This window comes from Salmo trutta, chromosome 6 (assembly GCF_901001165.1).
Source record: "Salmo trutta chromosome 6, fSalTru1.1, whole genome shotgun sequence".
Lineage (NCBI taxonomy): Eukaryota > Metazoa > Chordata > Actinopteri > Salmoniformes > Salmonidae > Salmo > Salmo trutta.
This window is the reverse complement of record NC_042962.1, coordinates 9,759,135-9,780,836: the sequence shown is the minus strand read 5'-3', so window position 1 is coordinate 9,780,836 and position 21,702 is coordinate 9,759,135. Positions and strand designations below refer to the sequence as shown.

The 21,702-nt window shown below is 43.1% G+C and overlaps 1 protein-coding gene across 1 annotated transcript; it reads left to right on the top strand.

The window, feature by feature from the left end:
- Positions 1–225: 225 nt before the first annotated feature.
- LOC115195390 (organic solute transporter subunit alpha) lies at positions 226–14,449 on the top strand. The gene is made up of 8 exons (XM_029755199.1): positions 226–680; positions 9,627–9,778; positions 10,242–10,315; positions 10,680–10,838; positions 11,128–11,239; positions 11,495–11,641; positions 12,449–12,554; positions 13,861–14,449. The coding sequence occupies exons 1-8, from the start codon at positions 611–613 to the stop codon at positions 14,013–14,015; spliced, it is 975 nt and encodes a 324-aa protein (XP_029611059.1). The 5' UTR covers positions 226–610; the 3' UTR covers positions 14,016–14,449.
- The last annotated feature ends 7,253 nt before the right edge of the window (positions 14,450–21,702 follow it).

The following is a 21,702-nucleotide window of genomic DNA, read 5'->3' as shown; positions in this document are numbered from 1 at the left end:
CTATGTGACAGCATGGGCAACGCCATTGATGCTACAACTCAATTGACTACTTTGACTAGGCTACTTTAAAATGGCGGAAACATGATGGAAGCCCTCAATGGCGCTGCCCATGTTAAGACAGCCTTTTGGCTACCAAATGCCTCTATAATTTTCTATGGCTCTTAACTGCAGAGAGAGCGAAAGAGAGAGGGGAGTGCGAACTAGTAGGCAAACGTTTGAGTAATTCACCGCGCGCTGGGCATGATTGCACAATTGGTCCCGTGGAGGGGTCCCTAGCCCTACAACGAGCAGAGACAAGCCTGTGAGTTCCCTGAAAGCGACCGTGCGATGAAGCCGGAGCAGAAGGCAGGTCCAACTATTTCTCAAGTGTTTAGAAATCCGTGATTCCTCTCTGATTTCGCCCGCAGTTGCGCATTCCAGAGGGGAGCCGGAGCGGATGCCCCTAGCAGCAGCACTCCACGCATACTTTATTTATTCATTCATTTCCTATCACCACTGACTGCTGCCAACTGAATGCGTCTGAGTGGTTGAGGGATAGATACCTCTTTGTTTTCGTCCCCCGCCTCCCTCTCTCTACTTGCTCCAGAACTTCTAACCAAGCTGACTAAGGATGGACGGGAACCGAACCATCGACCCAAGCTGCAGTGAAAAACCTCCCGTGGCCATCGACATCATTCTCCGTGAGTTGAGCCGCTCGTCTAGGCCCGTAGCTGCGCTTTCATAACTAGCCAACGAGAACTTTTTAGCTGCCCAGCTACTTTTTTCTGACTGATTGATTGCGCTTGTCCTGTAAACATTGAAAATACATTGCCAATTTGCCACCAGGTCCATGGGCTATTAAACACACATTCAGGTTGGTTACATTCTAGGCTACGTTAGCTAAGTTTCCATCGAATTGAGGACAGATTTTCATGCGAATATTCTAAAATCCGCACGAAAACAATGCTATCGTCTAATTGAGATGTTTCCATTAAATGGACTTCTTGTGACTAGGGTACTACGGGGTAACTAGCCCCCACTAAGAACAATGTCTAATTGCTGACTCAAAAAATAAATGTTTGGAGAAAAAAAAATGTGTATGTGGATGAAGGTCATTCTTAGGCTAATAAACTGTGAAGGGAAATAAATGGCTACAGGTTACACTTTTTTTTAGTTATTTAATGAAATGTTGTTTTTAGAAAAGGGATGCTTTTTTTAAGTGGTGGGGAGCAGTTATCCCATAATTTTATAGGGTAAGGTTTCACAGAAGTGTTAAAATCAATTTAATCCGTTTTATTTAGTAAGTAAAACTTAGAAGCCAAGTCTAGTTATCTTATTTTAATCATTTAAATAAAATATGGGTGGGAAATGTTGTTGCACATGTCACCATTAATACCAGCAGTATGAGGAGATTTGATATAAAGCCCCTCTTTTTATCTCAGCTGCACAATCATTCTCTTTGTTCTTTCTTTGATGTTCCTTTTCCATACAATCCATTTTGAGGTGGTGGAAAAACTACCCAATTTTCATACTTGTGTAAAAGTATAGGCACCTTTTTAAAAGAAAATTACTCAAGTAAAAGTTAAGGTTACCCAGTAAAATACTACTTGAGTAAAAGTCGAAAAGTATTTGGTTTTAAATGTACATGAATATCAAAAGTAAAAGTATAAATCATTTAAAATGTCTTATATTAAGCAAACCAGATGACACAATTTTCTTTTTTTTTTTTAAATTTACGGTAGCCAGGGTCACAGTTCAACACTCAGACATAATTTACAAACAAAGCATTTGTGTTTAGTGAGTCTGCCAGATCAGAGGCAGTAGGGATGACCAGGGATGTTCTCTTGATAAGTGCGTGAATTAGACAAATTTACTGTCCTGCTAAGCATTCAAAATGTAACGAGTACTTTTGGGTGTCAGGCAAAATGTAAAGAGTAAAAAGTACATTATTTTCTTTAGGAATGTGGTGGAGTAAAAGTTGTCAAATATATAAATAGTAAAGTACCAATACAAAAAAAACGACTTAAGTAGTACTTAAAATATTTTTACTTATGTACTTTACACCACTGCTATTATGTACAATTGCACTAAATCCCAGCAGTCTTTAAAATGACATTCGAGGGCAAAAGGTTTTAAAATAGTTATTTTTAATTCATTATAATAAAAAAATGGAATATAATGTTGTAATGGAATATAACGAATAACATTAACATTGAAATTGCACATTTAATAATTAACTTAACTAATTAATTCAGTGTAACATTGATGTGGCAACTGTCTTATGCTCTGCTATTGGACGATTCTAATTTGTACATAAATCACAAATAAATCTATCCCCGGTAAAATTGGAGCACAACTCATGAGCATATGTACTTCCTGCACTGCTCACACCTAATCCAGGTCATATCTGTGACTGAAAACAGCTCTCTTAAGGATCGTACCTTTTTTTTCTTTCAATTTTCTCCTAAAATGACATACCCTAATCTAACTGCATGTAGCTCAGGACCTGAAGCAAGGATATGCATATTCTTGATACTATGTGAAAGGAAATACTTTGAATTTTGTAGAAATGTGAAGTGAATGTAGGAGAATATAACACATTAGATCTGGTAAAAGATAATACAAACAAAAAATCATGCGCTTTCACATTTTTGTTTAGTTTTTTCGTCATCTTTTAAATGTAGAGAAAGGCCATCATAATGTTGCAGTTTAGGCGCAATTTAGACGTTGGCCACTAGATGGCAGCAGTGTGTGTGCAAAGTTTCAGATTGATCCAGTGAAGCATGGCAGTACTGGACAATATTTTGTATCAAGTTTGCCCAAATGTGCCGAATTGGTCAATTGATACATTTTCAAGTACATAACTATAGAGAAAATACAAAAATGATATGGTAATACAACATTTAAATTGACATACACCCAGGAATGCCACACATGATGGATCATTAGCTTATAGACTTACTTTCACACATCTAGATGGCCGGGTGGGGTGGGTGTGGAGCCAGAGACAGCAGGGGTTCAGAATGTAGATCCCAGTTCCTACATTTGAATAAAAAAAAGTATTTTATCGAACAAAACTATGCTACATTTTAGCTCTGGGACCCTCAGGATGACTAATCAGAGCAAGATTACTGAATGTAAAAACATTATCAGGACATTTTTTGTTGTTGAGCAAGAGCAGTGGCAGCCTGGTAGTCGGAAAAAATAATTTGTTCACATCGTGTGGTCTTAGTGTGAATTACAGGGTGGGGGCAGTTACCCCAGGGGGCTAGTTACCCTCTAGTACCCTAAAAGTTTGTGTGTAATACAAGCGCAGTTAAATACCCATGTATCCAATTAAAAATACAAGTCAAATGGGTTTGCTTCGCATTTTCAACTTTACATAGCGAATGTGGCCACATGGTTCACCTTTTTGCATTTCTGTTTTCTGGAACCATATTTTCAGTTCACATTTGGTTCAAATTTTACTTCGATATGATGGTTATGATATCAATATTTGCGCATAAAGGTGTTACTGCCACCATTTCTTGCATAATTAATTCTGCAGACACAAAAATATCCCACCTTGTATTTAGTTTTGTCGACATTTGGAAAGTTTAAGAAACAGCACTTTATCAGACGTGTACTTTCCTCACATAAACAGGCCGGATGGAAACCCAACCTGGACTCAGAGATAGACGTACCCTAGTAAATGTAAATCCGAGACATTTAATTAGTATGTTATGTTTTGTATGGTATGTATTAATTAGTAGAGGTCCGTCATCCATATTAACCATACCAAACGTAACTTATCGTGCCAGATCGAATCCCCGAGTTGACAAGGTTAAAAATCTGTCGTTCTGCCCCTGAACAAGGCAGTTAACCCACTGTTCCCTGGTAGACCATCATTGAAAATAAGAATTTGTTCTTAACTGACTTGCCTAGTTAAATAAAGGTAAAAAAACGTATAATAATACTAATTTGAGTATCCTGGTATGTAGGCCTGCTTACAATCCTAAAGTATTGTCACGCAAAGTAGTTTCCCTCTACAGCACCCCATGGTTCCAGTAGGAACAGTATAAATAGGATGTGACGGATGCTCTGTTTGGACGACATAACTGTTGGTCTGACCAACAGCAGGCAGGCATAGCATGTGTGTACTGCAGATCTGCCCATCCCTGACGTTTGACCGCATGGTCAACAGTCCTACATCATACCCCTGCTCTGCATCACTCTGGATAACCTGAGTTCTGAATCCGGTCTTGGTGTTGATATAGTGTGTGTTGGAAAGGAGGGTGCATTTTCCTCCCTAATGGCTAAATTACAGTAAGCAGACCCTAGATCTGAAGAAGCAACAATTTCATGACACTGTGTTAAAAACACATCTGTAACTCGCTGGAGTGGACTGAAACACAATCCTCTCCCCATCCCTCCCCTCGCTCTTCTCTAATCATGTCCTTATGGGTTTCTCATCTCCCCCCTTCCTCCCTCTCTTCTCTAATCTTGTCCTTATGGGTTTGTCTCATCTCCCTCCCCTCCTCTCTCGCTCCTCTCTAATCATGTCCTTATGCCTCTTTCACAAACCAAGATGCTCTCCCAGAAATCAGGGAGCAAGGGCTTCCTTCCCCCACTTCCCTAAGGAATTAACATGGTCCACACACACCCACACAGTTGTGAAGAGAAGACGACAGCGCCTCTTCCCCCTCAGGAGGCTGAAAAGATTTGTCATGGGCCCTCAGATCCTCAAAAAGTTCTACAACTGCACCATTGAGAGCATCTTGACTGGCTGCATCACCGCTTGGTACAGCAACTGCTTGGCATCCGACCGCAAGGCGCTTCAGAGAGTAGTGCGTACAGCCCAGTACATCACTGGGGCTGAGCTCCCTGCCATCCAGGACCTCTATACCAGGCGGTGTCAGAGAAAGGCCCAGAGCTAAATGGCTACCCAGACTACCTGCATTGAGACGACAGTGGGCCGCAGGATCTCGTCACGGTATCTCAGTGCATTCAAATTGCCGTCGAGACAATGTAATTGTGTTTGTTGTCCGTAGCTTATGCCTGCCCATACCATAACCTCACCGCCACCATGGGTCACTCTATTCACAATGTTGACATCAGCAAACTGCTCGCCCACACGATGCCATAAACACTATCTGCCATCTCCCCGGTACAGTTGAAACTGGGATTCATCCGTGAAGGGCACACTTCTCCAGTGTGCCACTGACCATCGAAGGTGAGCATTTGCCCACTGAAGTCAGTTACGACGCCAAACTGCATTCAGGTGAAGACCGTGGTGAGGGCGACGAGCACGCAGATGAACTTCCTTGAGATGGTTTCTGACAGTTTGTGCAGAAATTCTTCAGTTGTTCAAACCCACAGTTGCATTAGCTGTCCGGGTGGCTGGTCTCAGATGATCCCGCAGGTAAAGAAGCTGTATGTGGAGGTCCTGGGCTGGCGTGTTTACACGTGGTCTGCAGTTGTGAGGCCGGTTGGACATACTACCAAATTCTCTAAAACTACGTTTAGAGAGAAATTAAGATTAAATTCTCTGCAATAGCTCTGGGAGACATTCCTGCAGTCAGCATGCCAATTCCACGCTCCCTCAATTTGAGACATCTGTGGCATTATGTTGCACATTCTACTGGCCTTTTATTGTCCCAAGCAGAAGGTCCACTTATGTAATGATCATGCTGTTTAATCAGCTTCTTGATATGTCACACCTGTCAGGTGGATGGATTATCTTGACAAAGGAGAAATGCTCACTAACAGGGATGTAAGCAAATTTGTGCACATAATCTGAGATTATTTTTGGTGTGTATATGGAACAATCCTGGGATCTTTTATTTCAGCTCACGAAACAACACTTTACATGTTGTGTTTATATTTTTGTTCAGTACATTTGCATACACTTCAAACAGACATACCTCACCAGACACGCCACTGTGGATTTCTTCACTGTACCCAAACCAAAAACAGATTTAATGTTTCGCTCAGTTATGTATTGAGCCATGTCATCATGGAAAGCTCTGCCATCAGCTCAGGGAAAAAACAAGTTTAGCTTTAAAAAACGGATATCAGATTTTTGTTTTTATCACAGTGCCTCGCCTGTTTTTTAGATCTAATTTAACTATATATAATAATTTGTATTAATTATTAGTATGTGTATATATGAATAGTGTGTAAATAGTAGTTATTGTCTGTTGGTGTCTTTCCTATATTAATGTAATATCATATGTTGGTCTTGTGTATTACTGTACTTTGTCATGTATTTGTACGTTTTTTTATTTGGACCCCAGGAAGAGTAGCTTCTACACGTGCAGTAGCTAATGGGGATCCTAATAAACTAGACTGAAAGTTGACTCGGTTCTCCCTGTATATATCCATGTTATTTTTACTTGTTATTCCTTATTCACTGTGTATTTATTTACACACCTACTCATTCAAGGGTTTTTCTTTAGTTGTACTATTTTCTACATTGTAGAATAATAGTGAAGACATCAACACTATGAAATGACACATCATGTAGTAACCAAAAAAGTGTTAAACAAATCAACTTTTTTTATTTAAGATTTTTCAAAGTAGCCACCCTTTACCTTGATGACAGCTTTGCACACGCTTGGCATTCTCACAACCAGGTGAAGTTCCCACATATGCTGAGCACTTGTTGGCTGCTTTTCCTTCACTCTGCGGTCCAACTCATCCCAAACCATCTCAATTGGGTTGAGATCAGGTGATTGTGGTGGCCAGGTCATCTGATGCAGCACTCCATCACTCTCCGTCTTGGCCAAATAGCCCTTACACAGCCTGAAGGTGTGTTTTGGGTCATTGTCCTGTTGAAAAACAAATGATAGTCCCACTAAATGCAAACCAGATGGGATGGCGGATTGCTGCAGAATGCTGTGGTAGCCATGCTGGTTAAGTGGGCCTTGAATGTCACCAGCAAAGCACCATCACACCTCCTCCATGCTTCACGGTGGGAACCACACATGCAGAGATCATCCGTTCACCTACTCTGCGTCTCACCAAGACATGGCGGTTGGAACGAAAAATGTAATTTGGACTCATCAGACCAAGGGACAGATTTCCACTGGTCTAATGTCCATTACTTGTGTTACTTGGCCCAAGCAAGTCGATTTTTCTTATTGGTGTCCTTTTAGGAGTGGTTTCCTTGCAGCAATTTGACCATGAAGGCCTTATTCATTAAGTCCCCTCTGAATAGTTGATGTTGAGATGTTTGTTACTTGAACTCTGCAAAGCATTTATTTGGGCTGCAATTTCTGAGGCTGGTAACTTTAATTAATTTATCCTCTGCAGCAGAGGTAACTCTGGGTCTTCTTTTCCTGTGGCGATCCTCATGAGAGCCAGTTTCATCATAGCGATTGATGGTTTTTGCGACTACACTTGAAGAAACTTTCGAAGTTCTTGAAATGTTCCTTATTGACTGACCTTCATGTCTTAAAGTAATGATGGACTGTTTTTTTTCTTTGCTTATTTGAGCTGTTCTTGCCATAATATGGACTTGGTATTTTACCAAATAGGGCTGTCTTCTGTATACCACCCCTACCTTGTCACAACACAACTGATTGGCACAAACGCTTTAAGAAGGAAAGATATTTACAAATGTAACTTTTAACAAGGCACACCTGTTAATTGAAATGTATTCTAGGTGACTACCCCATGAAGCTGGTTGAGAGAATGCCTAGAGTGTGCAAAGCTGTCAAGGTAAAGGGTGGCTAGTCAAGAATTTCAAATATAAAATCAATTTTGATTTGTTTAACACTTGTTTTGGTTACTACATGATTCCATATGTGGTATTTCATAGTTTTGATGTCTTCACTATTATTCTACAATGTCAAAATAGTAAAAAAAAAGAAAACCCCTTGAATGAGTAGGTGTGTCCAACCTTTGTATATACACAGTACTATTCAAATCTTAACTCTTCATTGTCGGAAAAGGATACATAAGTAAGCATTTCACTGTTAGTCTAAACCTGTTGTTTATCCTCTCTGGTATAAGTGGGACGGTAGCGTTCCACCTCGACAACAGCCAGTGAAATTGCAGGGCGCCAAATTCAAAACAACAGAAATCCCATAATTACAATTCCTCTAACATACAAGTATTATACACCATTTTATAGATAAACTTCTTGTTAATCCAACCACAGTGTCCGATTTCAAAAAGGCTTTACGGCGAAAGCACACCATACGATTATGTTAGGTCAGCGCCTAGTCACAGAAAACCTTGGCTGGAAAAAGGCTTTATGGAGAGGACTCACAAAAGTCAGAAATAGCGATTAAATTAATCACTAACCTTTGATCTTCATCAGATGGCACTCACAGGACTTCATGTTACACAATAAATGTTTGTTTTGTTCGATAATGTCCCTCTTTATGTCCAAAAACTCGCCAATTTCAAGTGAGGTTATGTTCAGTATTCATTGTCTCAAACAAACATCCGGTGAAATTTCAGAGAGCCACATAAAATTACAGAAATACTCATCATAAATATTGATGAAAGATACAAGTTTTATACATAGGATTAAAGATAAACATCTTGTTAATCCAGCCGCTGTGTCAGATTTCAAAAAGGCTTTACGGCAAAAGCACACCATGCGATTATGTTAGGTCAGCGCCTAGCAACAAAAACTATAGACATTTTCCAACCAAGGAGAGGTGTCAGAAATAGCATTAAAATGAATCACTTACCTTTGATGATTTTCATCTGGTGGCACTCCCAGGACTCCATGTTACACAATAAATGTTTGTTTTGTTCGATAATGTCCCTTTTTATGTCCAAAAACCTCCATTTTGTTGGTGCGTTTAGTTCAGTAATCCAAAGGCACAGTGTGCTCTCAACATCCAGACGAAAAGTCAAAAAAGTACAGTGAAAGTTCGTAGAAACATGTCAAACGATGTTTAAAATCAATCCTCAGGTTGCTTTTGTCATAAATAATCAAGAATATTTCAACCGGACAAAAACTTCGTCAATAGAAAAGGAGAAACAAGAAAGGTGCGCTCCCGATCACGCGCTGGACTCATGTCTGGAAATGTCCACTGTCCACTCATTGAAAGTGCTGTATATCCCTCATTTTTCAGAGTAAAAGTCTGAAACAATGCCTAAAGACTGGCCACATGTAGAAGAAGCCATAGAGATCGTGAACTGGGTCCTAAGTCTTTGTATGGTGGATAGGCTTTCAATGGAAAAACAGCCTTTCAAAATAATAGTACTTCCTGGTTTTTGCCTGCCATATCAGTTCTGTTATACTCACCGACATTATTTTAACAGTTTTGGAAACTTCAGAGTGTTTTCTATCCAAATCTACTAATTATATGCATATCCTAGCTTCTGGGCCTGAGTAGCAGGCAGTTTAATTTGGGCACGCTTTTCATCCAAAATTCCGAATGCTGCCCCCTACCCCAGTGAAGTTATGAAGCATGTGACAAATAACATTTTGTTTGACATGGCTCTCTGCAGACATGTATACAAGTGTATTTGTGTATGTGTCAGTTTATTCTTAGTTAATTGTGTGCGTGCGTTTGCATGTGTGAGTTAGTTACTCTGTGTTTGGCAGAGGGGATGGTGCTGTTTTTGATTTCCTGTTCACTACTTTTCATTGTCTTCCCATAAACACCTCCTCTCTCTCTGTCTCTGTCTCTGTCTGTCCTTAGAGTTGGACATCTTTGGTATCATCCTGTTCTCAGTGCTGACCTTCATGGCTGCGGTGTCCATGCTGGTCTACATAGAGGAGTGTTGGTACGTCTACCGGAAGATTCCCTCCCACAAGAAGAGCGCCATCATCTGGGTCAACGGGGCAGCGCCGGTAAGAACACACTGAAGGCAGTCTTTAATCTGGTTCCTACTGGTACTACTGCTCTGTCCCCCTACAGTAGAAACACATGTGGTAAGAACACACTGAAGGCAGCATTTAATCTGGTTCCTACTGGTACTACTGCTCTGTCCCCCTACAGTAGAAACACATGTGGTAAGAACACACTGAAGGCAGCATTTAATCTGGTTCCTACTGGTACTACTGCTCTGTCCCCCTACAGTAGAAACACATGTGGTAAGAACACACTGAAGGCAGCATTTAATCTGGTTCCTACTGGTACTACTGCTCTGTCCCTCTACAGTAGAAACACATGCGGCCAAGGAGCAAAATAAAAACTTTAGTTATGACCCATCCCATCAGTTTACTAGGAAATTCTAGGGCAGTAGCACGGTTAGGAAGACTGCATTGTTAAAGTATCCAAACTAAGGCTGAATGTCTCGGCTGTGTGTGTCAGGTGATTGGCACCATGTCCTGTCTGGGGATGTGGATTCCCCGAGCCACCATGTTTACTGACATGACCTCCGCCTGGTATGTTACTCATCCTCCGCTCTCTTCCTCTCTCTCTCCTGTCTTTCATTTTCTCTACCTATCAGTTTTTCTCTCATATTGTCTCTGTCTCTCCTATCCTCTTTCCTCTCTTCCACCTTCTATCTCTTCCTGTGTCTGAGTGGATCTGGGGTTCTCTTGATCTCAGACTCCTTCTGTGACAGGCAGGAAACCCTTTAGAGAGCAGGAAGAGGTACCCTGTGTCAACAAAACAAAGAGATACTAAAGACACCATTACAATAGTCTGTGTAGATCTTTCCAAACCCATCTCTCCCTCTGTCTATCTTCCCTCCTTCACTGCTTGGTGTTCTTGATGTGTGTAACATGTTTGTGTCTGTCTCCACAGCTACTTTGCGATCGTAGTGTTTAAATTCCTGGTGCTAATGATCGAGGAGGTCGGAGGCGACGAGGCCTTTCTACGGCGAGCAGGGAGGAACAAACTGAAGATCAGTACTGGTCCCTGTTGCTGCTGCTGCCTCTGTCTACCCCATGTTAACATCACACGGTAACACACACTGTTTAGTAGTAAAACTATCTGTATTGGTTCAGGCCCCGGCAGGTTGAATGTACCCCTGGCCACTCACCCTGTCTCTATATGGACCCATACATGTCAGAAAACATTATCACCCCAAATATACCCCTTACTGGTCATTGCACCCTATAGGACTCAGTAAAGAGGCATGACATATTACAAAATCATACTAATATGTTAAAAAAATTGCGGTATTACACTCCGTTATAATTCTCTGTATTAAATATATGTTGATGGAATGTTTTCCTCTGGTTTTCTCCAGACGGAGTTTGTTCCTGCTGAAGTTGGGATCGTTCCAGTTCGCCCTGATGAAAGTTGTCTTCACCATTCTGTCAGTCATCCTCTGGACCAATGGCAACTTCGATGTTACAGATGTGAGTGTGGGGCTTCAACACACGCATACCTACAATCACACATACAGAACCATGTTCTTCCCAAACGCACATGCCCATATGAAAACACACACACACACACACACACACACACACACACACACACACACACACACACACACACACACACTCTCTCACAGACGCAACAGTGTTGCCTCTGTCCCACTCATCTCCACAACCGGGGCTTGAACCAGGGATCTCCACACACATACACTCCCAACACCGTATGTGTTTCAGACAGCGGTATCGGGAGTGTCTATCTGGATATCCCTGGGAGTGGGGGTCCTGACCATCATAGCACTGTGGCCTGTAGCCATCATGTTCATGCATCTCAGGACCGTGCTGCGCAGCCTCAAGATCATTCCCAAATACGCCATGTACCAGGTGAGATTACACACACACACACACACAAACATTATGTAAGTGAGCCAATCAGAGGAAAGACGTAAAGCACGGCTCTCCAACCCTGTTCCTGGAGAGCTACCGTCCTGTAGGTTTTAACTCCAACCCTGTTCCTGGAGAGCTACCCTCCTGTAGGTTTTAACTCCAACCCTGTTCCTGGAGAGCTACCCTCCTGTAGGTTTTAACTCCAACCCTGTTCCTGGAGAGCTACCCTCCTGTAGGTTTTAACTCCAACCCTGTTCCTGGAGACCTCCCTCCTGTAGGTTTTAACTCCAACCCTGTTCCTGGAGACCTCCCTCCTGTAGGTTTTAACTCCAACCCTGTTCCTGGAGACCTCCCTCCTGTAGGTTTTAACTCCAACCCTGTTCCTGGAGAGCTACCCTCCTGTAGGTTTTAACTCTAACCCTGTTCCTGGAGAGCTGCCGTCCTGCAGGTTTTAACTCCAATCAAGGAACAGGGTTGGAGTTAAAACCTACAGGATGGTAGCTCTCCAGGAACAGGGTTGGAGAACTCTGGTATACAGTAAGGCCCTCCTCAACCAATCCAGGAACAGGGTTGGAGAACTCTGGTATACAGTAAGGCCCTCCTCAACCAATCCAGGAACAGGGTTGGAGTTAAAACCTACAGGATGGTAGCTCTCCAGGAACAGGGTTGGAGAACTCTGGTATACAGTAAGGCCCTCCTCAACCAATCAGAGGTCAGTTAATACCCTGAAACAGCAAATGATAACATGTGTTTACTCATGCTGACCAGTGTTTTTATGTTTTACCCATGATGCTGTGTGTGTAGCTGGTGCTAGTGCTGAGTCAGCTCCAGTCAGCCATCATCAACATCCTGGCTATGATGGGAACTATCGCCTGCACCCCTCCATACTCCTCTCAGGCCAGGGGATACTGTGAGACTCTCTCCTCATCTCCATCCATCCCTTCAACACTATATCCCTTATTAAACATACACAGACTATCCTCATAGGCCAGAAGATACCGGAAGTAACCTCTCTTTCTCTCCCATCTCTCTCCCATCTCTCTCGCCCTTCTCTTTCCCTCCCACGCCCTCCCCCTCTCTCTTCCCCCCTCTCTCTTCCCCCCCTCTCTCTTCCCCCCCTCTCTCTTCCCCCCCTCTCTCTTCCCCCCCTCTCTCTTCCCCCCCTCTCTCTTCCCCCCTCTCTCTTCCCCCCTCTCTCTTCCCCCCTCTCTCTTCCCCCTCTCTCTTCCCCCCTCTCTCTTCCCCCCTCTCTCTTCCCCCCCTCTCTCTTCCCCCCTCTCTCTTCCCCCCCTCTCTCTTCCCCCCCTCTCTCTCCCTTCTCTTTCCCTCCCACGCCCTCCTCCTCTCTTCCCCCCTCTCTCTCTCCCATCTCTCTCTCCCCCTCTCTCCCTCCCCCCTCTCTCTCGCTCTCTCCCACTCCCTCCTCCTCTCTCTCTCCCACGCCCTCCTCCTCTCTCTCTCCCACCCCCTCCTCCTCTCTCTCTCCCACCCCCTCCTCCTCTCTCTCTCCCACGCCCTCCTCCTCTCTCTCTCCCACCCCCTCCTCCTCTCTCTCTCCCACGCCCTCCTCTTCTCTCTCTCCCCCTCTCTCTCCCACGCCCTCCTCCTCTCTCTTCCCCCCTCTCCCTCCCTTCCCCCTCTCTCTCCCCCTCTCTCTCTCCCACGCCCTCCTCCTCTCTCTTCCCCCCTCTCTCTCTCCCATCTCTCTCTCTCTCTCACCCCCTCCTCCTCTCTCTTCCGCCCTCTCTCTCTCCCATCTCTCTCCCCCTCCCACGCCTTCCTCCTCTCTCTCCCTCCTCCTCTCTCTTCCCCCCTCTCTCTCTCCCATCTCTCTCTCTCTCTCCCCCTCCCACGCCCTCCTCCTCTCTCTCCCTCCTCCTCTCTCTTCCCCCCTCTCTCTCTCCCATCTCTCTCCCCCTCCCACGCCCTCCTCCTCTCTCTCCCATCTCTCTCTCTCTTCCCCCCTCTCTCTCTCCCCATCTCTCTCTCTCTTCCCTCCTCTCTCTCTCCCATCTCTCTCTCTCTCCCACGCCCTCCTCCTCTCTCTTCCCCCCTCTCTCTCTCCCATCTCTCTCTCTCCCCCACGCCCTCCTCCTCTCTCTTCCCCCCTCTCTCTCTCCCATCTCTCTCTCTCCCCCACGCCCTCCTCCTCTCTCTTCCCCCCTCTCTCTCTCCCATCTCTCTCTCTCCCCCACGCCCTCCTCCTCTCTCTGTAGTAATGAGTCAACAGTTGTTAATCCTGGAGATGTTCATCATCACCTTGGTAACCCGCATGTTGTATCGTCGCCAGTACGAGCCACTCCCTGACGACGAGCATGATGACGACCACACTAAGATGGTTCTATCAGGCGAGAACTCTGGCATAGCGTGAGGAAGAGAGTGTGTGTGTGTGTGTGTGTGTGTGTGTGTGTGTGTGTGTGTGTGCGCGCGCACGTTTAAGGGAGAATTATGTGGGATCAGGGTCCATTGGAGAATACTGATATATTCTCAAATGTGTATATGGACTAAACTGACAGAACGCAATGGATGACCTGAGCTTATTGTGTTCTGTTACACTGAATTGTGCAATAAGAAATCAGTTCAGTACTTTTCTTGGTGAGCAAAGTGGTTAAGATGGATCAGAATTCTTCATCTCTCAGCCAGTGTGTTTGGATGTGATAGTGTTGCTGTTATGTAACTGTAATATAAGAATGATTTCAGAAATGTATTTTTATCACAAGTTATGTTTTGCCATTGTGAACTTTGTACTGTATCATAATGATCAATTTATAATGTATACATATTTTTTTTTACGTTTTAATTTGAGGATTTGTATTTTGTCATTTGTTTTTCAGTAGGCATGCACACCCACACACAGGTCTGGGTTATGGTGGGCAGATTAGTTGTAGAGGAGAAACCTGTATTTGTTGCAGTGGCATGATTGACAGAGTGACACTGAGCAAGAAGTAGCCTACATTGACAACATTTGGGTAAGGTTATGCCAACATTACCAAGGTTACTGACAGATCACCACAGCTCGTTGTCCTCTCATCCTCTTCAGATCTGTATCTTGTGGAATCTGAGTTATCACAACAACCCAGATACAGGTTTAGATTAGAAGTCCTGGTAAACATACAGTACCAGTCAAAAGTTTGGACCCACTAATTCATTACTATTTTCTACATAGTAGAATAATAGTGAAGACATCAAAACTATGAAATGGCACATATGGAATCATGTAGTGAACGAAGTGTTAAACAAATAATGTTATATTTGAGATTCTTCTAAGTAGCCACACTTTGCCTTGATGACAGCTTTGCACACTCAGCATTCTCTCAACCAGCTTCACCTGGAATGCTTTTCCAACAGTGTTGAAGGAGTTCCCACATATGCTGAGCACTTGTTGGCGGCTTTTCCTTCACTCTGCGGTCCAACTCATCCCAAACCATCTCAATTGGGTTGAGGTCGGGTGATTCTGGAGGCCAGGTCATCGGATGCAGCACTCCATCACTCCTTCTTGGTCAAATAGCCTTTACAAATCTGATTGTATTTGTCACATGCACCGAATACAACAGGTGTAGACTTTACAGTGAAATGCTTACTTACAAGCCCCTAACCAACAACGCAGTTTTAAGAAAAATACCTAATAAAAGTAACAAATAATTAAAGAGCAGCAGTAAAATAACAATTGCGAGGCTATATACAGGGGGTACCGGTGCAGAGTCAGTGTCCGAGGGCACCGGTTAGTCTAGTTAATATGTACATGTACAGTAGGTAGAGTTATTAAAGTGACTGCAGAGATAATAAACAGAGAGTAGCAGCAGCTTAAAAGAGGGGGGGCAATGCAAATAGTCTGGGTAGCCACTTGATTAGATGTTCAAGATTCTTATGGCTTGGGGGTAGAAGCTGTTTAGAAGCCTCTTAGACCTAGACTTGGTTCTCCGGTACCTCTTGCCGTGCAATAGCAGAGAGAACAGTCTATGACTTGGGTGGCTGGAGTCTTTGACAATTTTTAGGGCATTCCCTGACACGGCCTGGTATAGAGGTCCTGGATGTCTGGAAGCTTGGCCCCAGTGATGTACTGGGCCGTACGCACTACCCTCTGTAGTGCCTTGCAGTTGGAGGCTGAGCAGTTTCCATGCCAGGCAGTGATGCAACCAGTCAGGATGCTCTCGATGGTACAGCTGTAGAACCTTTTGAGGACCCATGCCAAATCTTTTCTGTCTCCTGAGTGGGAATAGGTTTTGTCGTGCCCTCTTCACGACGGTCTTGGTGTGCTTGGACCATGTTAGTTTGTTGGTGATGCAGATACTAAGGAACTTGAAACTCTCAACTTGTTCCACTACAGCCCCGTCGATGAGAATGGGGGCGTGCTCCGTCCTCCTTTCCCTGTAGTCCACAATCAACTCCTTTGTCTTGATCATGTTGAGGGAGAGGTTGTTGTCCTGGCACTACACGGCCAGGTCTCTGACCTCCCTATAGGCTGTGTTGTCGGTGATCAGGCCTACCACTGTTGTCATCGGCAAACTTAACGATGGTGTTGGAGTCGTGCCTGGCCGTGCAGTCGTTAGTGAACAGGGAGTACAGGAGAGGACTGAGTATGCACCCCTGAGGGGCCCCTGTGTTGAGGATCAGCATGGCGGATGTGTTGTTGTCTACCCTCACCACCTGGGGGCGGCCTGTCAGGAAGTCCAGGATCCAGTTGCAAAGGGAGGTGTTCAGTCCCAGGGTCCTTAGCTTAGTGACGAGCTTTGTGAGCTCTATGGTGTTGAACGCTGAGCTGTAGTCAATGAATAGCATTCTCACGTAGGTGTTCCTTTTGTCCAGGTGGGAAAGGGCAGTGTGGAGTGCGATTTGAGATTGCGTCATCTGTGGATCTGTTGGGGCGGTATGCGAATTGGAGTGGGTCTAGGGTTTCCGGGATAATGGTGTTGTGAGCTTTTCAAAGCACTTCATGGCTGCTGATGTGAGTGCTACGGGGAGGTAATCATTTAGGCAGGTTACCTTCACTTTCTTGGGCACAGCAACTATGGTGGTCTGCTTGAAACATGTAGGTATTACAGACTAGGTCAGGGAAATGTTGTAAATGTCAGTAAAGGCACTTGCCAGTCGGTCCGTGCATGCTTTGAGTACACATCATGGTAATCCGTCTGGCCGAGCAGCTTTGTGAATGTTGACCTGTTTAAAGGTCTTGCTCACATCGGCTCCAAAAAGTGTGATCACACAGTCATCCAGAACAGCTGGTGCTCTCATGCATGCTTCAGTGTTGCTTGCCTCAAAGCGAGCATAAAAGGCATTTAACTTGTTTGATAGGCTCGTGTCACTGGGCAGCTCGCGGCTGTGTTTCCCTTTGTAGTCCGTAATAGTTTGCAAGCCCTGCCACATCCGACGAGCATCAGAGCCAGTGTAGTAGGACTCAATCTTAGTCCTGTATTGAAGCTTTGCCTGTTTGATTGTTCGTCGGAGGGCATAGCGGCATTTCTTATAAGCGTCCGAATTAGTGTCCAGCTCCAGTCTCAGATTGTTCAGTCCCACGGAATAGAACCAGTGTTCCTCTCCCCTACAAAGCATCAGGCTGAGACAGAGGCCGAGGGTTTGGTTTCAGACCCGATGGAGAAAACGGAAAAGAAGCTTTCCTTTCCTCCCTTTGGGGACACAGTTTTGATTGGGCACAGATGGCATCAGTTTGGGCCATTGTCATAGTTAACGATTGGTATGATTGTCATAGTTACAGTGGCATGCTCTGACAGCAAGTTACAGAAAAGAGAGAGAGTTGCAGTAAATAACTATATGAACATTATAAGAACACTTTATTAAAATTTTTGTTGTAATATTTACCTTATTTTTCTTCCCAATTTTGTGATTACGATCTTGTCTCATAGCTGCAACTCCCCAACGGGCTCGGGAGAGGGGAAGGTCGAGTCATGCGTCCTCAGAAACATGGCCTGCCAAGCCGCGCTTCTTAACACACGCTTGCTTAACCTGGAAGCCAGCTGCACCAATGTGTCAGAGGAAACACTGTGCAACTGAAGACCAAGGTCAGCCTGCAGGCGCCCGGCCCGCCACAGAGTCGCTAGAGCGTGGTGAGCCAAGTAAAGCCCCCCCCTGGCCAAACCCTCCCCTTACCCGGACGACGCTGGGCCAATTGTGTACCGCCCTATGGGACTCCTAGTCACGCCGCAACACTGCGATGCAGTGCCTTAGTCCACTGCGCCACTTGGGTATAAGAACACTTTAAGTTATTTCAGGAACAACGGGAATAAACTAAATAGATTTATTATGCATTAAGTATGTTATATTTATGTTTCTGAAAGAATCCAGAACAAACGGATGCATTTTTATTATTCTATTGTCTCAGAAAGCGTGTCAGGACGTGCCCTGGGGGAAGGATCATAAATACCTGGTAGAAACTGCCATAAAGATAGACTTGGCCAAACTCCTAAATCCCCAAAATGGGATAATTAAACAATATTTCCACTTTTGAGAATGTGGGAATGGTCTGTGGACAATTAAAGGACAGTTATGACGAGTGTGTTTCTTTTGGTGATCTCATGAAGGACAGGAAACACATTTCTCAGCTGTCAGGTTTACATCTAAATATTGTGTGTAAAGCGTCTGTGTGTAGCTTGTGAGATGAGTCAGGCACAGGACAGCAGATATGAGTAATGAAAGTAATTTTACTCAATAAATCACAATACACGTTGTATAAATACAAGGCCACAAATACGGACTTCAATACAAAAAACAATGACTCACAAACAAACGGGGGAACAGAGGGTTAAATAATGAACAAGTAATTGGGGAATTGAAACCAGGTGTGTAAGACAAAGACAAAACAAATGGAAAATTAAAAGTGGATCGGCGATGGCTAGAAGGCCAGTGACGCCGAACGCCGCCCGAACAAGGAGAGTGACCGACTTCGGCGGAAGTCGTGACAATTGTGAAACATATATGATTAAACATGAGACTATTTGTGAAAAGATGTTTTGTTAACCTTCTAAATGAGAGTATGGATTTTCATATGAAGATTAGCTAGTCAGTGGCCACGCCCACGTGAGCATAGACATTACGTCGGCATCATGGAACCGCCCTTTTCTACTTAAATGTATAAAACCCACCCAAATGGTTGAATTTTTAAGACTAGAAAACATGCAGCTGAAATAGTTGGCACTACAACTCTACCAAAGGACAAGACCATACCACGTGGAGCATTGGCTACACGTCTGGAAATGGTTAAACTCTGAGACTATCGATCACTACAGAATAAGAGCAAATCTTAGACCTATAATTACTAGTCTGCACATAGAAATTACGTAAATATAGAACGAGAAAACCGACAACCGTCGAAGCATTTATGAGAACATTTCCGAATGGTACTCTGAAGTATGCAATCTAACCACGTACATCCACGAAATACATTTGTGACTTCTGGGAAACCAGAGACCCTGATGGACCCTAAAGGACGATCGAGGATTCCAACAGGGAAGACAACAACGACATACGGGCGTAAATATATAAATTGCAACTATTCTCGAATTAGCGGCCGTTCATGTGCAAAGAATTAGCATTTCAATGAATATAATTATAGACTGTGTGTAGTGAATCCATGTTGTCTTTCCCACTCTTTCTCAGTCCCCACCCCTTTCCTTTGTCTACCAAGCCATCATATTGGCTTAGCCCACTAGGGACTTTTCTATCATTGTTAGTAACCAATATCTACTGTTTGTTTGTTTGTTTTATGTATTTCTGTGATTTATTTAGTTAGTAAATAAATAATTAAGCCAATTTGTATATTGCTGATTCATATGGAAACTAGGGTTCGTGCAGGTAACCAAGAATTTTACGACATTCAGATGAGACTGATAGAAGGTAAATAATAATAATAATTAATGACTGATTGATGAATGAAATGTAAGAGATCTTTAGTGCTCTAAGAGTTCATTCGGAAGACGGAACTCCTTAAATAAACTTCTCTGTGGTGCCCCTTGTTACTAATGAGTTAATTGTTGCATGATTAAATTCAATATTGTAATAAATTAAACGTTAGGTAGTCAATTTGGAAAAATAGCATGTCATCACATTAAGGATTCTAAAGACCCGACGAGAGGGAGACATAGAAGAAATGCCCTGGTGGTTAGTTTCAGTCCAAGTCCATTCCCTGCTGCTTCCACACCCGGATACGACCGTGCTAACGGTACATGACCAATTCTAATGATGGCCATGTCACCTGTGGCACCATCAACCCGGCAAGCAACTATGAACATTCTCACGCTAACCAAGACTATCGCTAACGACGCCACACTGACTCAGCCTTGTATTTAAAGTAACTGTCCAGTGTTTCAAGATTTCTATGAAACAGTTACAATATGAGTGAAATAATTGCCATTTTTTAGTAGGAAGGTTAAGTATGGTAAAAAGCTGTGCATCAGCAATTTTTCTCGTTATGTCAGCCAGTTACCACGTTTCAATTCACAGTTTTTATGTGAATAAAGTCATACCGTATAAAAAAACACGACAGCTGTGATGGACAGTTTTGTCACAATTTTATAAATGCCGACAGATAAGTACTTCTTTCGACATGATAGGATCTTTATTTATGCAATAAATGGTGAGGGAAACCCCTTTATGCACAAATATTGATATAACCATCATATCGAAAACTTGTGTGGTCCTCCCACTACGACTCAGAAAACCATGCAGTTTATTAGGCTATAGATTAAATAAGTTCTGATGGACTTCACAGGGGGGTGAAAGTGCACTGTGATCTTGATGGTCCTTTCCAATAAATATCGAGGGTGTTATTCTGGTGACATGATGCTTGACTGCCGTTTGACAAATTCTCGCTCTTATCCAATATCATCATGTAGACTAGCCTACCTGCACTGTATCTGCAAGCTGTTGGCTAGAGAGCATGTGCAAAGACCAGAGTAGGTACATTTGCTTTTATATATTTTTTTGTTTTACAGTTTTTGTGACAAAACTATCAGTAGAGTTGTAAATGCAATGGAAACATTGAAATGTAGAATTTTTAATACATTCTTTTACATTTTTGAAATAAATATAAATAGATTTCTTATGTATCCTACTGTATCTCTGATGTAAGGAGATGGCTGAGCACTTGGCATATATGACATCCTCCCCGTAGAGAGAGATCATGCATATGTATACTACCAGAAAACAAACAGTAACTTGTGGATGCATACATGGTACAGTAGCGGTTAGCTTATACAACACAATACAATACAACAACATACTGTAGAGGTATTCAGCATGAGATCAAGTTGCAATAACTACTGTAATACTTACAGAATACCTACTGCAATACCTACTGTAATACCTACTGTAATACCTACCTTAATACCTACTACAATACCTACTGTAATACCTACTACAATACCTACTGTAATACCTACTACAATACCTACTGTAATACCTACTGTAATACCTACTGTAATACCTACTGTAATACCCACTTTAATACCTACTGTATACCTACTGTAATACCTACTGCAATACCAACTGCAATACCCACTGTAATACCTACTGTATACCTACTGTAATACCTACTGCAATACCCACTGTAATACCTACTGTATACCTACTGTAATACCTACTACAAAACCTACTGTAATACCTACTGCAATACCCACTGTAATACCTACTGTAATACCTACTGCAATACCCACTGCAATGCCTACTGTAATACCCACTTTAACTACTGCAATACCTACTACAACGCCTACTGTAATACCCACTTTAACTACTGCAATACCTACTACAAAACCTACTGTAATACCCACTTTAATAACTACTACAATAACTACTGTAATACCTACTGCAATACCTACTGTATACCTACGGTAATACCCACTTTAATACCTACTACAATAACTACTGTAATATCCACTAATACCTACTACAATAACTACTGTAATATCCACTAATACCTACTACAATTACTACTGTAATATCCACTTTAATACCCACTGTAATACCTACTGTAATACCCACTGTAATACCCACTGTAATACCTACTGTAATACCTACTACAAAAACTACTGTAATACCCACTTTAATAC

Bases quoted from the DNA above. Each gene is read 5' to 3' on its own strand.
- LOC115195390 (XM_029755199.1), top strand. From the start codon at position 611: ATGGACGGGAACCGAACCATCGACCCAAGCTGCAGTGAAAAACCTCCC. The intron at 10,839-11,127 runs GTAACACACACT...GGTTTTCTCCAG, and splicing joins CCCCATGTTAACATCACACG to ACGGAGTTTGTTCCTGCTGA. The intron at 11,240-11,494 runs GTGAGTGTGGGG...TATGTGTTTCAG, and splicing joins GCAACTTCGATGTTACAGAT to ACAGCGGTATCGGGAGTGTC.